Here is a 14,678-nt window from a genome sequence, read left to right as displayed (position 1 = left end):
GAGTCTGGTTCCTCTCGAGGTTTCTTCCTCATGTCGTCTGAGGGAGTTTTTCCTTACCACCGTTGCCACAGGCTTGCTCATTGGGGATAGATTAGGGATAAAATTAGCTCATGTTTTAAGTCGTTCAAATTCTGTAAAGCTGCTTTGCGACAATGTTTATTGTTAAAAGCGCTATACAAATAAACTTGATTTGATTTGATATCGTGTTGAATTCCATTGTGCGTTTTTAAAGTTACTTAGTATATTTAATTAAAGTAAGACACTTATATTTTATCCATTAATGGTTATATTTAATGCTGTGGAAATTCGAGATTTAGAAAAAACAAATCAACTGTGAGCTCCTGCTCCCTTACGTATCCCCCCCCCCGCTCTCGCTTATATCAGAACACAAGCGATCGAAGGAACAGGACTCTTATTATAAACATTGATTTGAACAAATAATGAACCCTGAAACAGGTAAGTAAAGAGCAGCGTCTCTCCCCAGGGATTTCAAACAGCATCCTGCTAAACTCTCATTCTGAAACAGCGTTTCGCTTCTTGAAACAGCGTCAAAATCATCATAAATACATTCAGTCGGGAAACAGGAAGTCGATGTGCGACAGACCTGGAAATGGTAAACACGGTATAGAACCCCAAGCTGAAGCTCGGTACCAAGTGGCTATGATTTGTGGTTGCTGAGAAAAAGGGTGTTTCAGACGGATGGACGGACGGACAGAGGTAAATCAGTATAACCCCCTCCTTCGGAGCGGGGGTATTAATAAAAAAACAAAACCCTGCACTTCTGACAAGTCGAACTGGTCGGTTCTGCCTGTTCTTGGCTTTGTATGATGGGACAGAACGTGTGCTGTATTTCCCAGCGTGAACACGCCAGACGGTTACTGATACTGAACAATAATCTCAAACAGTACGCTGTTGTATCATTTGAAACACAAGGCATCACGAAAACAAAACATTCCATCAGTGAGACTTGCATGTGTTCACACGCTCACCGGCCAAAATGAACATCGTCCATCTCAAGAAGAATTTATTCGGCGTTGCTGGTGAGAACAGACCGTTACTGTGAGCAGCGATCTTCTCTCTGTTCCACTGGAATGCATTGTTTGATTCCACAATAAGTTCCTGTGGTAATATCGTGATGATTTAGTGTCTATGAAACTGGGAGGTTATTTGTTCGTCTCGGATGCAGCTGAGACACGCCTGTCCACACGGCTCGGGCCAAACTTCACAAGACCAACCGTCCCAATTAGCCCATTCAGACACGCACCGGAAACCGTTTATTTATTGCTATGCTGTTAAGCGGTGCGGCAGCACGGTGGTGTAGTGGTTAGCGCTGTCGCCTCACAGCAAGAAGGTCCGGGTTCGAGCCCCGTGGCTGGCGAGGGCTTTTCTGTGTGGAGTTTGTATGTTCTCCCCGTGTCCGCGTGGGTTTCCTCCGGGTGCTCCGGTTTCCCCCACAGTCCAAAGACATGCAGGTTAGGTTAACTGGTGACTCTAAATTGAGCGTAGGTGTGAATGTGAGTGTGAATGGTTGAGAGCAGAAAACCTCTATAATAAACCAGTAGAAGGCAACAGGAAAGGAAACTGCGACTGTAACTCTTCCCTAGAAACTCTGATGGCTGTCAGACAGAACGCGAAGGGTAGTATCTCACTGGGCTGCGACAGCCTGCGACTAGTTGGAGACGCAACAATTGTGATAAAATATGCGAATTTTCAACAATTGCGATAAAATAAGCGACAATTTTCACTTGGAATCGCACCGAAATGATATTCGCATATTTTACCGCAATTGTTGTCTCCCCAACTAGTCGCAGGCTGTCGCAGCCCGGCTTTCCCTCATCAGGCAGGGAAGTAGAGAAGCCTCATAGAAACTGACTTGAGAAGGGTTCGCGACAGCTTTGCGACACCAGCGACGCATTTGCGGCTATTTTGAGAGAAATTTTGTCGCACTAATTTTTTGAACATGTTCAAAATTTCAGCGACAACGAAGGAGCGACACTTTGCGACTCATGCGAGGAAATTGAGAAGCCCCGCGAATGTTTCAAGACACTTTTGAAACTCTCTCGCGAATGATGTTCGCAATTTGTCGCAAGCTGTCACAGCCCAGTGAGATGCTAGCTTATACAACCCCGATTCCAAAAAAGTTGGGACAAAGTACAAATTATAAATAAAAACGGAATGCAATAATTTACAAATCTCAAAAACTGATATTGTATTCACAATAGAACATAGACAATATATGTCGAAAGTGAGACATTTTGAAATTTCATGCCAAATACTGGCTCATTTGAAATTTCATGACAGCAACACATCTCAAAAAAGTTGGGACGGGGCAATAAGAGGCTGGAAAAGTTAAAGGTACAAAAAAGGAACAGCTGGAGGACCAAATTGCAACTCATTAGGTCAATTGGCAATAGGTCATTAACATGACTGGGTATAAAAAGAGCATCTTGGAGTGGCAGCGGCTCTCAGAAGTAAAGATGGGAAGAGGATCACCAATCCCCCTAATTCTGCGCCGACAAATAGTGGAGCAATATCAGAAAGGAGTTCGACAGTGTAAAATTGCAAAGGGTTTGAACATATCGTCATCTACAGTGCATAATATCATCAAAAGATTCAGAGAATCTGGAAGAATCTCTGTACGTAAGGGTCAAGGCCGGAAAACCATACTGGGTGCCCGTGATCTTCAGGCCCTTAGACGGCACTGCATCACATACAGGCATGCTTCTGTATTGGAAATCACAAAATGGGCTCAGGAATATTTCCAGAAAACATTATCTGTGAACACAATTCACCGTGCCATCCGCCGTTGCCAGCTAAAACTCTATAGTTCAAAGAAGAAGCCGTATCTAAACATGATCCAGAAGCGCAGACGTCTTCTCTGGGCCAAGGCTCATTTAAAATGGACTGTGGCAAAGTGGAAAACTGTTCTGTGGTCAGACGAATCAAAATTTAAAGTTCTTTATGGAAATCAGGGACACCGTGTCATTCGGACTAAAGAGGAGAAGGACGACCCAAGTTGTTATCAGCGCTCAGTTCAGAAGCCTGCATCTCTGATGGTATGGGGTTGCATTAGTGCGTGTGGCATGGGCAGCTTGCACATCTGGAAAGACACCATCAATGCTGAAAGGTATATCCAGGTTCTAGAGCAACATATGCTCCCATCCAGACGACGTCTCTTTCAGGGAAGACCTTGCATTTTCCAACATGACAATGCCAAACCACATACTGCATCAATTACAGCATCATGGCTGCGTAGAAGAAGGGTCCGGGTACTGAACTGGCCAGCCTGCAGTCCAGATCTTTCACCCATAGAAAACATTTGGCGCATCATAAAACGGAAGATACGACAAAAAAGACCTAAGACACTTGAGCAACTAGAATCCTACATTAGACAAGAATGGGTTAACATTCCTATCCCTAAACTTGAGCAACTTGTCTCCTCAGTCCCCAGACGTTTACAGACTGTTGTAAAGAGAAAAGGGGATGTCTCACAGTGGGAAACATGGCCTTGTCCCAACTTTTTTGAGATGTGTTGTTGTCATGAAATTTAAAATCACCTAATTTTTCTCTTTAAATGATACATTTTCTCAGTTTAAACATTTGATATGTCATCTATGTTCTATTCTGAATAAAATATGGAATTTTGAAACTTCCACATCATTGCATTCCGTTTTAATTTACAATTTGGACTTTGTCCCAACTTTTTTGGAATCGGGGTTGTAGATGATGATTACGTGGTGAATGGGAGCAAAATGGTCAAAAACAGCCGAGATGTTACTCTATCTCCTGGTGACCTAGTAACGTTAACAAAAACCTTTGGTGTGAATTGGAAACATCGGATTAACGTGTTGTGATCAGTCACGACGTAGCTGGTGGTGATGTACGGTAACAGAACCACTAACACCTCCACAATCCGAATACTCGCACTGCCTCGCTGCGAAGACACCGACGACAAATTCAAACACGAAGGAAAGAAAACTCTGGCAGATACGGCTGGAAGTTTGAACGAATGATGCGTCATATCCAGTCTCGCATGTTTTACACGTCTTGTAGAAGTTTGCTTTTTGTAGCATCCTGTTAAACGCAGTTAGGTGGGAATACACAACACCTGTTACTTTACTGTTATGGAAGGCTGAGTAGGAATGAAAATTAATCATCTATCCCGTGTTGTTTTTATCGCGTACGCTAACCGGCGTCATATGTATCGTAGGGGCGCTAACTCATTGGTTACTTTGTGTGCTTTAGCTGTAGAGGTGGACAGTAACGAAGTACATTTACTCGAGTGCTGTACTGAAGTATACTTTGAGTATGTGTACTTTTACTTAAGTATTATTCTTTTGGAAACTTATGACTTTAACTTCACTACATTTGAAAGACAAATATTGTAGTTTTCACTCCACGACATTTCTATCAAGGTCCTCGTTACTATGAAGCAGCTTTGAAAGTGGATGCTTTTTCTTTTCCCCCGCAGGTGACACTGGGAGCCGATCAGTAATCACTCGGGTCACGTCACGTCCATAGACTGGATAAAATCAAGCTCAGTGATTTCTCAGCAGCGTAATTTAACACGATCAGTTGATGGCAGAATGGAAGGAGGCGGTTCTTCTGGCGAACGCACGCACCCACGGCTCATGAACCCATGTTTCAGTTTTCTGAAAGGATTAAAGATTCGTTTTGTTTTAAATGTTTGCTTCGTTTGTCAAAAACGAACCACAGCACGGCCTACAAAAACTCAGCGTCCAACCTGCAGAAGTTATTGAGGGATATAAACGTTTTATTCCAAGAGAAAGCTTGTAATGAAGTTGTCTGTGCTTTTAGAGCTAGCAATAACGTTGCAATAGCTATGCAGTCTGGTTAGTCAAATGACTTTGTATGGATTTGCCTGCCAAGTTGCCATAGCCTTGTCCACGGCTAACATTAACACATAGTTAGTTAACTTGGACACTGTTAGTTAGCATGTAAAAACGGAGTTACGCTAACATGAATAACGTTAACTTATCTGAAGTCCTTTCAGAAATATGTTTTAGCATAATCTTGCCAAATAAACATAATGTAGAAATCTTTCTTTTCGAGTAGCGTTAGCTACCCAATATGATTTTGAGTTTGAAGAGAGTTTGCTAGCATGTCAGGTGGAGCGTCACTGACTAGCTAGCTTAACGTTAAACCACCATGATGGCACAGCATGCGTTCATTTCGTGAATTCACAAAATAATCCAGTCGGTTGCTTCAGAAGCGTTAGGTTTTGTAAGCGTTGTGGTGATAATACAACAGCGCATTGACAGAAAATGTACTTTTAAAGGAACAGTCCACCGTATTTCCATAATGAAATATGCTCTTATCTGAATTGAGACGAGCTGCTCCGTACCTCTCCGAGCTTTGCGCGACCTCCCAGTCAGTCAGACGCAGTCAGACGCGCTGTCACTCCTGTTAGCAATGTAACTAGGCTCAGCATGGCCAATGGTATTTTTTGGGGCTGTAGTTAGATGCGACCAAACTTCCGCGTTTTTCCTGTTTACATAGGTTTATATGAGCAGTGATATGAAACAAGTTCAGTTACACAAATTGAAACGTGGCGATTTTCTATGCTATGGAAAGTCGGCACTATAATGACAGGTGTACTAACACCTTCTGCGCGCTTCGGCAGCGCATTGATACAGAGCTCAGATATCAATGTGCTGCCGAAGCGCGCAGAAGGTGTTAGTACGCCTGTCATTATAGTGCGCACTTTCCATAGCATAGAAAATCGCCACGTTTCAATTTGTGTAACTGAACTTGTTTCATATCGCTGGTCATATAAACCTATGTAAACAGGAAAAACGCGGAAGAGTTTGGTCGCATCTAACTACAGCCCCAAAAAATACCATTGGCCATGCTGAGCCTAGCTACATTGCTAACAGGAGTGACAGCGCGTCTGACTGCGTCTGACTGACTGGGAGGTCGCGCAAAGCTCGGACAGGTACGGAGCAGCTCGTCTCAATTCAGATAAGAGCATATTTCATTATGGAAATACGGTGGACTGTTCCTTTAACAGTTCAGTATTTTTAAAAGCAAGTACTTCAGGACTTTAACTTCAGTAAAAATTTGACTGCACAACTTTCACGTGTATCGGAGTCACATTTGACCAGCGGGATCTGTACTCAGTCCAGCTCTGCTTAGCTGGCAGATCAAATTAAAGCCAATATTTTGAAAGTTGATGCGTTCTCTTCAGAGCTAAACTTATTTACTGGTGTGTTAAATGTTTGCTCGAGCCTCAGCTGAATACACGACTGACAAATCCACTTGATGGATAGAAAAACCCACCTGCCTTCAGTTCTAAAAGAATAAGAAAAACAGATCAATAACAAAGAGCCGTGAGGAAAGTGCGGAAAGCAACACAGAAAAAGTGTTTAGTTTATACGTGTGTGTGTGTGTGTCCAGAATGATAACGAGGATTAGAGCAGGGGCGAAGCAACCTGAGAAGGTAAAAGAGAATAGAAGGAAGACACAAAACCAGGTGATCTGATACATGAAGTCCCTCTACTCAGGGAGACCCCTCCATCTTTTGATACACACAATCCTTTGTCTTACCCTGAAAAAACACACACACACACACCAAACCCTTTCTTTTCCAACTTCTCTCTCATTTCTGTAGATGTCCGTGTGTGTGGTGGTAATAAAAATGTCTTGTTGTACCACTTCCTCATGCAAAGAAAATCATCATTTCTTCTCTCTCTGTGTGTGTGTGTGTGTTCACTTACACACCTGTTCCTGGATAATGAAACCGCCAGCACACTGACCAGCTGCTCTGCTCGCATGGACTCACGTTACTTCTACTGACTCTACCTTACCTCACCTCACTCCTAATCATCTCATCTCATCTCTCATTATCTGTAGCCGCTTTATCCTGTTCTACAGGGTCGCAGGCAAGCTGGATCCTATCCCAGCTGACTACGGGCGAAAGGCGGGGTTCACCCTGGACAAGTCGCCAGGTCATCACAGGGCTGACACATAGACACAGACAACCATTCACACTCACATTCACACCTACGCTCAATTTAGAGTCACCAGTTAACCTAACCTGCATGTCTTTGGACTGTGGGGGAAACCGGAGCACCCGGAGGAAACCCACGCGGACACGGGGAGAACATGCAAACTCCGCACAGAAAGGCCCTCGCCGGCCACGGGGCTCGAACCCGGACCTTCTTGCTGTGAGGCGACAGCGCTAACCACGACACCACCGTGCCGCCATACAGTATAACATCACAGATAAAAATCGTGAAGACAAATTGCACCTTAACTCCGCAGCTCTGAAACGCAACTTGTGAGACATCCACAGTTTAAAGACTGAGGTCAGACACAAGCCTTAGAAGTCAGTGCTTTGGCTTAAAGTGTGATATGAATATCAGTTTCACTAAAGGAGATGTAAGAAGCCGTGGTGTCGGCGTCTCACCTCGGAGCGCTGTTTTGAGGTTGACTTTAGCTTGACGGTGCAGCTCTTCCACACAGGCCGGTCTGGTTGTAGGCAGGAACACATTGTCCTGCTGGTGCCACGGTGCTGTGTAATGAACCGTCCACTTACTCTCCTCGTCCAGATTAGACACAGCTGCGGACAAAACGCAAAGTAATGATTAGATTAGAAGACTGACAGGTTTCGATTTGTCTGTACTGAAGGAAGTTGAATTGATAAAGTATGAGCGATCTAGAAATACAAGTACTCTGCCGCCGAGGAGGTTCTGTCTCACGGGTTCAGGAGCGACTGCACAAACTCAGACACAGCAGTTCAGAGACGCTTCCAAGTTGAGTGAAAGACAAACACGAGTATTTTTCTATCCACATTCACTGGATATGGTCAATCTCGTGCTCTGATTGGCTTGTCTACTACTAGGATATCAGCTCATATACCGTGAGTAGAGAAAAACAAAATGGCGGCGCGTGTTGCTGAACCAACTGAGGACGAAATAAAAACTCTACTTGAAAATAAAACACTAAAAATATTTGATGGTAAGGACATATCATTTTTTTTATTTTTCAAGAATTATTATTATCACATTTTTCACAAATCGCTCTGGTCATTTCACCGGTTTGTTTACATACGAAGCAGAAATTATTTTGTCAGACATTTTGTATAAAGTTTTTATTTATCGAATCTGCAAAAAATAAAAATGCTCCGTTTCTCAACAGTTATTCCACTCAATCTCGTCGTACATGGATTATAGCCGATTATCAGCTCATGCACGACTCAATTTCATGGGATAACTGTTAAATATCCACATTCAAGAGTGTAGTGGAACGATATGATTGTAAAATGTAATTACAAGAAGCCGAGTTGGCGGAGTGTGATGGGGTAGCTTCAATGAGTGATGGAAAATTACTGATCAGGATAGCGTTATTTAAAAAAAAAAAAAAAAAGTGTGACCAAAGATAAATTCCAAGGATTTAACGGAAACTAGCCAAAACGAGAAGCAAGCATGCCAAACAAATCTCTATCAAAGATGAAATCAAATTATCTTTGATTAGAAAAATGTCTACATCTTAAAGCTGTACTGCCTTTCAGATTTTCCAAGTGTAGGTCATAAAAAGAATTTTCCCAACTCCCAATTAATTTTATTTAGTGACGGAAAGCTGCTGAATTCGAATCACAGACTTCAAATTTTATTAGTTTTTTTTAATAGAGCAATTAATGAATTTCTCTCCACGTGGCTCTAAATTCTCCGCTATTTTTTCCTGCTTCACCATGACCCAATACAAGATACTACATCATGCATCACATCACATGGTGGGCTTTCCCCGTTCACGCAAGGCATTGTGGGATACAAATTTGAAACAGGAGAGAAAAATGGAGGACGTGAGTGTGCGAATGAAACGTGAAAGACCGGCTACAGTAACGGAAAGAAAGTGAGAAGAAAAGACGTTGTTATATACGAAGGAAAGGAAACGCAGGACCAAACTAATAAATATGGGCGCTCAGCGAGCACCTCGGTGTGATCAGCTGTTCGTTTAGCGACAGAATGATGGAACTGTCAGTGCACGCTCAAAGGGAAACCTGTAGATGGCAGTAATGCAACACTGTGGATGCCAGCTGCTGTAAAACCCAAAAGAAGAAGAAGGTAAACCTGCGCATGCGCACACGGACTTCCTCTGTCTGCTTGACTGCGCCAAGCGAGCGATTTCATGCACATTATTTGCTTTAATCTCCTCAAATTAAATAACTTCCCAGCCACAGAATGGCCTGATATTTTGTGAGATATTACAGAAATAAACAGATATCACAATCACCACATTATTATTGTATGGAGAAAATTCAATGTGTTTTACAACTCTACTCGAGCGAAACTCAAACACTCGCCTTTACGTGAACTAAATGTGGACCAGTCTCCACTAATCAAGAAAACAAAACTCGGGCTGACATGGTGGGCTGAGAACCGAAACACAAAACGCAACAAGCGGTAAAATCCAAAAACGCTGCCAGCAAATGCTGCTCACGTCATCCATCTGTGAACTCAGTCTGACTTCCAGCTTAAACATCAACAGTTTGCAGTAAAACCCACTTTCTCAGTTGGTTTCATACAACAGCATGGCTTCTGAGGAGGAGGAGATCCTGAACGACCCGTCCTGCCGTGTCTAAACACACACACACACACACACACACACACACACACACACAAAAGTGTGTTAAAGCTACAAATGGGCCATTAAGAGCAGCTGGGGGGAGGGGGGGAATGTTTCAGGGAAGAACCCTGCTGGTTACGTATACGCGAGCCTAAAGAGCGGCGGCAGCAGAAACCCCGGTGAGAGACGAAGGAGTTCAGTAAACAGGAGGTGGTGTGTGGGGTCTGTGGGGGTCACAGGTGTCACCCAGCTGTGAAGAAGCCGAATAGTTATTGGTTAAGAGAGCTGCCGGACTGCTGCTGGTGACCGAGCTCCATTACAGTCGACAGGGAAGCTGTTAAAGCAGGCGCTCGGTCAGCGACGGTTCTCACGGCTCATCAGTGGCTAATGCAAACCCGCGTGCAGCTCAATGACCATCAGACAAGCCGAGGTCAACCATAAAACTGGCCAGATTTATTTAACATCCAGGCAGCTAAGGTCCATTACAATCATAGTACCTTCTCATCTCATTATCTGTAGCCGCTTTATCCTTCTACAGGGTCGCAGGCAAGCTGGATCCTATCCCAGCTGACTACGGGCGAAAGGCGGTGTAAGATTGTGTGTGTTCTCGTGCATAGCTGTCCTGAGCTTTATGACCCTTTCACACCCTGGTAAACGTGCATAATCGCGAGAACATACTCTTTATTTTCTCTGTACCTTCTAGTTTCGCTGAAACCACATTCCTGGTTCCTCCTGTTCTAGGGGGTGTATGGTCTGCTCTTTCATGTATAATAAAAACGACTCCTTATCTGGCGAGTTGACCTTGTGCCCCCGAGCCCCTTACTTATCTTGTCACGCAAGCTTCTGATGTATATAAACCCTGCTCTTTCTGTGTATCGTTGAGCAGTGCTTGAATAAACCAGATTGATTTAACTCGTGTGGTTTGTTTTAACCCTGCTCCAGAGCGCTCTTACGTCAACGCATCTGAACTGAGACAGACACAGGTTCTAACAATTTGGTGACCCCGACGTGATACTCTCAATCAGGTAAGACATGTTTGATTGACTACCTGGTTGGCAGTAGTTTCGTAGTGTCCTACGGAGGACAGTTTTCCCTGGTTCGAGTCCAGGAAGAGCGCGCTATACAAATTTGTACTATATTTGTTGTCTGTTCCTCTTCAGATCCGTTTGTTGTCATTGTACGATGGGAAGCTCGTTCCCTAAGCCTGCGCCAGGGGAAACCCCGGCCGAATGGATGACTAGGTGCGGTTTCGCTTATTATGTTTCTCCTTGGCTCGATAATTTGGCAGGTTGGACCGAGGCCAACCCTCAAATTCCTTCATATCCTCGCCGAGGTACTTTCGATCCTGGTTATCTTGCATCGGCCTATCGCATGATTTATGAGGGATTAGGGGACCCCGGATGGGATCGCCCGTATATGCGGGAAGGATATGCCAAATGGTATGATATGAAGAAGATTTGGGATAATTTTAAACAGGCTTATACTCCCCGTTCAGTCCTGAAATCCATCCCGAAGCCTCGGGCTGCACCCGTCACCAAGGAAACGGAGGAGGCGGCGCTAGGAAAATCCAAATCTCATTCTGCTCCTCCAGCCTCGTTAGATAGTAAACCTCCACCTTATAGTAAGGCTGGAAAAATTACTGGTAAATCGCCGTCAGCTGCAAAAACGATTCCTAAAATTTATCCGTCCCTGGCTGCTGTGTCTGCGTGCCCCCCCCCCCACGGTTGACAGAGGGCAGCGTCCCGGAGGGATAAAAGGTGCGCCTGCATCAGCCAAGAACGGCAAAGACGAAGAAAGTAGTGACGATACCGATGATGACACTGATGATGACGATTGGGATAATCCCGATGGTGTGGGTCCAGACGCCGGCTCGCGTCCTTATCCGCCACAAAACGCTGCTTGTGTATGGGTTGCAAAGCGCAGTGGTATTGATATAACTCCTCCGTCCCCGTCGGCTCTTAAGGACATCATCTCACTTCTTCCGTCACCCGACAAGCCTCTGCTCTTCGTTGATCAGTTAATTAATGTTTCTCGTAACTGTCAGCTAACGGGAGCCGACTACCGGTTTATTCTGCAAAATAAATTAGGAGGCGCATACGATGAGACGGCCCTGTTAGAAAACGTACAGGTCCTCCGCCCCGTCAACGATATTGCTGTTAATGTTAAGGAGGAATTGCCTCCGGTAGGGGAAAACGGTCGCCCTCGCCAGCGCACCGTGTCTACCTTCTTTTGGAAAGACACGCCGGACGCGCTGCAGCAGCTTCGCGAGCAGTTGACGCGATACCTGCTCGCCTTAAAACAAGCAAATAGAGACCTGTCACAGGTCACTAATTGCAAACAGGAGCGTTCTGAGCTGACGTCGGCTTTCTGGAAGCGCTTTGGGGAAGTTTGGCAACATTTGGGAGGTCTTGAACTTGATTTGGCAAACCCGAACCCAATGTTCTTGTCCACCTTTCTGTCTAATTGTCGCCCCGAAATACAGAGCGTTTTAAAACATCACTGGAGTGACCGGAATAATCTGGTCCTCCGCCAGGCCGGGGAGCGGGTGCGCACGCTGGAGAGCGATGGTCTCTTAGACTGTAAAACGAATAAAGCATGTTTATCCGTCGTGCCGGGCGGACGAGCGGATGGACGACAGGAGAGGGGTCGCCGAACGGGGCCGCGCGGCGGGGGAGGGAGGAGAAATGGAAAGTGCCACTATTGTGGAAAAGAGGGACATTGGATAAGAGAGTGCCATGCGAGACAGCGTGATGAACGGGAACGTGAAAAACCTGTCATTCACGCTGCCCCGAGCCCTTCTGGGCAGAGGGATTTTTCCCGCCCATAGGGCTGCCCTCAGAGCGATGAAACCCCGACCGTTGCTATGTTAAATCTTTTATTCAGCTCCCCTCTTAACGAAGATCTTCCCACTATTGTTTTATGCCTGGCAGGGACTGAATATCCTTTTTTACTCGACACCGGGGCTACCATGTCCTCAGTGGGGAGGGAATATGCGGGTCCTTTATCTACACGGTTTGTAAGCTCTGTGGGAATAGAAGGGGTTCCTTTCCATTCCAGTTGCACGCCCCCCCTTTCTGTTACTTGTGCCCTTGATCCTTTACTGAAGTTTTCTCACTCCTTTGTTTGCATGCCTGATTGCCCTTTTAACCTGCTTGGACGGGACCTCATGAGCCTCCTAGGGCTCTCTATTTCTTTTAGTGGCTCACACATGGTTGTTGACATACCAGACGACACTTCGTCGGCTGCTCTTGCCCTCACCTCCCTTTCTCTTCCCCATAACCTTCTCAATGCTGCTTGTGCCGTTACCCACCTCACACCCTCTCTTTCTGACCTTCCAGCTTCTCTTTGGGCGGAACATAAGGACGAGGTGGGCTTTGTTAACTGTACCCCTTACGAGGCGGTCATTAAACACTCTTCGCCAGTATATGTAAAACAGTACCCCCTTTCCCCAGCTAAACTGTCTGGCATTGATGATGTTCTGTGTTCTCTCCTAGAGCAAGGTGTGGTTGTTCCCTGTGTCAGCCCTTATAACACCCCAGTGAACCCGGTGCAGAAGCCCAACGGCACGTGGCGTTTCACCCAGGACTTGCGTAAGATTAATGAGTTAATTATCCCAGTCGCCCCATTAGTTCCAGACGTTCCCTCTCTTATGGCCTCGATTCCGTGTGAACATGCGTTTTTCTCTGTGATTGACCTCTGTTCTGCCTTTTTCAGCGTCCCTGTGGGCTGTGAGACACAGCCCCTGTTTGCTTTTACGCATAGGGGTAAGCAGTACACCTGGACCAGGTTACCTCAAGGGTATGTTGATTCTCCTGCGGTCTTCACAGCCGTGGTTAGGGACGCCTTGGCCGATTTGTGCCTCCCCTCGGGCTCCTCCGTGCTCCAATACGCGGATGATCTTCTGGTAACGGCGGAGGACGAGGACCTTTGCGCTAAAGCCACACTCGCTCTCCTCTCTCTTCTGGCGCAAGAAGGTTTCAAGGTCTCACGAACTAAGCTTCAGTTCTGCCTCCCCACTGTTCGATATCTGGGTCACGATCTCTCCCAGGGCTCCCGCAGGCTCAGCCCCGAGCGTGTGCAGGTCATCCTAGACACTCAGGTGCCTGCCACCAAACACGCCCTCATGGCTTTTCTGGGACTTATCAATTACTGCCGCCAGTGGATTCCTGACTGTTCCACCTATGACAAGTGTCTGCGCTCTGCAATTCTGCACTCGGACCCTTTGACTCAGCCCCTGGTGTGGTCTGATGAGATGCTGACGGCCTTCAGGGCCTTGAAACAGGCTTTATGCTCGGCCCCTGCTCTCGGACTTCCGAATTACCGTTTGCCGTTTCATTTATATGTGTGCAACCAGCAGGGAACTGCGTCTGGGGTTTTGGCGCAGGAGCACGGGGGGGGTATGCGGCCTTGTGCGTTCCTCTCTAAAACTCTTGATTCTGTGGCACAGGGTCTCCCTGCTTGCCTCAGGGCGGTGGCTGCATGTGCTGTCATGGTCACGGACGCTGAACGGCTGGTTTTGTCTCACCCGCTCGTTCTCCACACCTCACATGATGTAGTGCACGTTTTAAAGAACCTCAGTACCCAGCATTTATCTGCGCAGCGTCGCTCTGGATACGAGTCTATTCTTTTGGCCACCGAAAACCTTACTGTTAAGCCCTCCTCCTCCTTTGATTCTCTCGCGCACGCGCTTCAGCGCCTCCTCAATTCACAGGATGATTTTCTTCCTTCTGAAACACACGACTGCATTTCTAGCATTCTTTTTGAGACAAGTATCCGCCCCGACTTACGTTCCACCCCCTTACTTTCAGGTGATTCGCTGTTTGTGGACGGCTCGTGCTCACGCCCCTCTGACGGCGTCTTTGTGTGTGGTTATTCTGTGTGCCGCCTTCCTGATGAAACTGTTGAAGCTTTTTCTCTTCCTTTCTCCTCGGCTCAGGCTGCCGAACTATACGCTCTAACCCGTGCATGTGTTATTGCCCAGGACACAGACGTCACTATCTACACTGATTCACGTTACGCTTTCGGCGTTGCTCACGACTTTGGTCGGATTTGGGCTTCGCGTGGGTTCACCACTGCAGACGGTAAGCCCA

General features: G+C 46.0%; 1 protein-coding gene across 6 annotated transcripts in view; it reads right to left on the bottom strand.

The window, feature by feature from the left end:
- Nucleotides 1-14,678, bottom strand: part of nhsl1b (NHS-like 1b) — a 239,796-nt gene that overhangs the window by 25,821 nt on the left and 199,297 nt on the right. For all 6 annotated transcript variants that reach the window (XM_060917964.1, XM_060917965.1, XM_060917966.1 and 3 more), the window contains one exon: nucleotides 7,430-7,582. In XM_060917964.1, the coding sequence (XP_060773947.1) occupies nucleotides 7,430-7,582 (153 nt within the window). The remainder of the gene's footprint in view (nucleotides 1-7,429; nucleotides 7,583-14,678) is intronic.

Source organism: Neoarius graeffei, chromosome 3 (genome assembly GCF_027579695.1).
Source record: "Neoarius graeffei isolate fNeoGra1 chromosome 3, fNeoGra1.pri, whole genome shotgun sequence".
Classification (NCBI taxonomy): Eukaryota; Metazoa; Chordata; class Actinopteri; order Siluriformes; family Ariidae; genus Neoarius; species Neoarius graeffei.
Note: the sequence above shows the minus strand (reverse complement) of the source record. Positions and strands in the feature narration are given on the sequence as shown.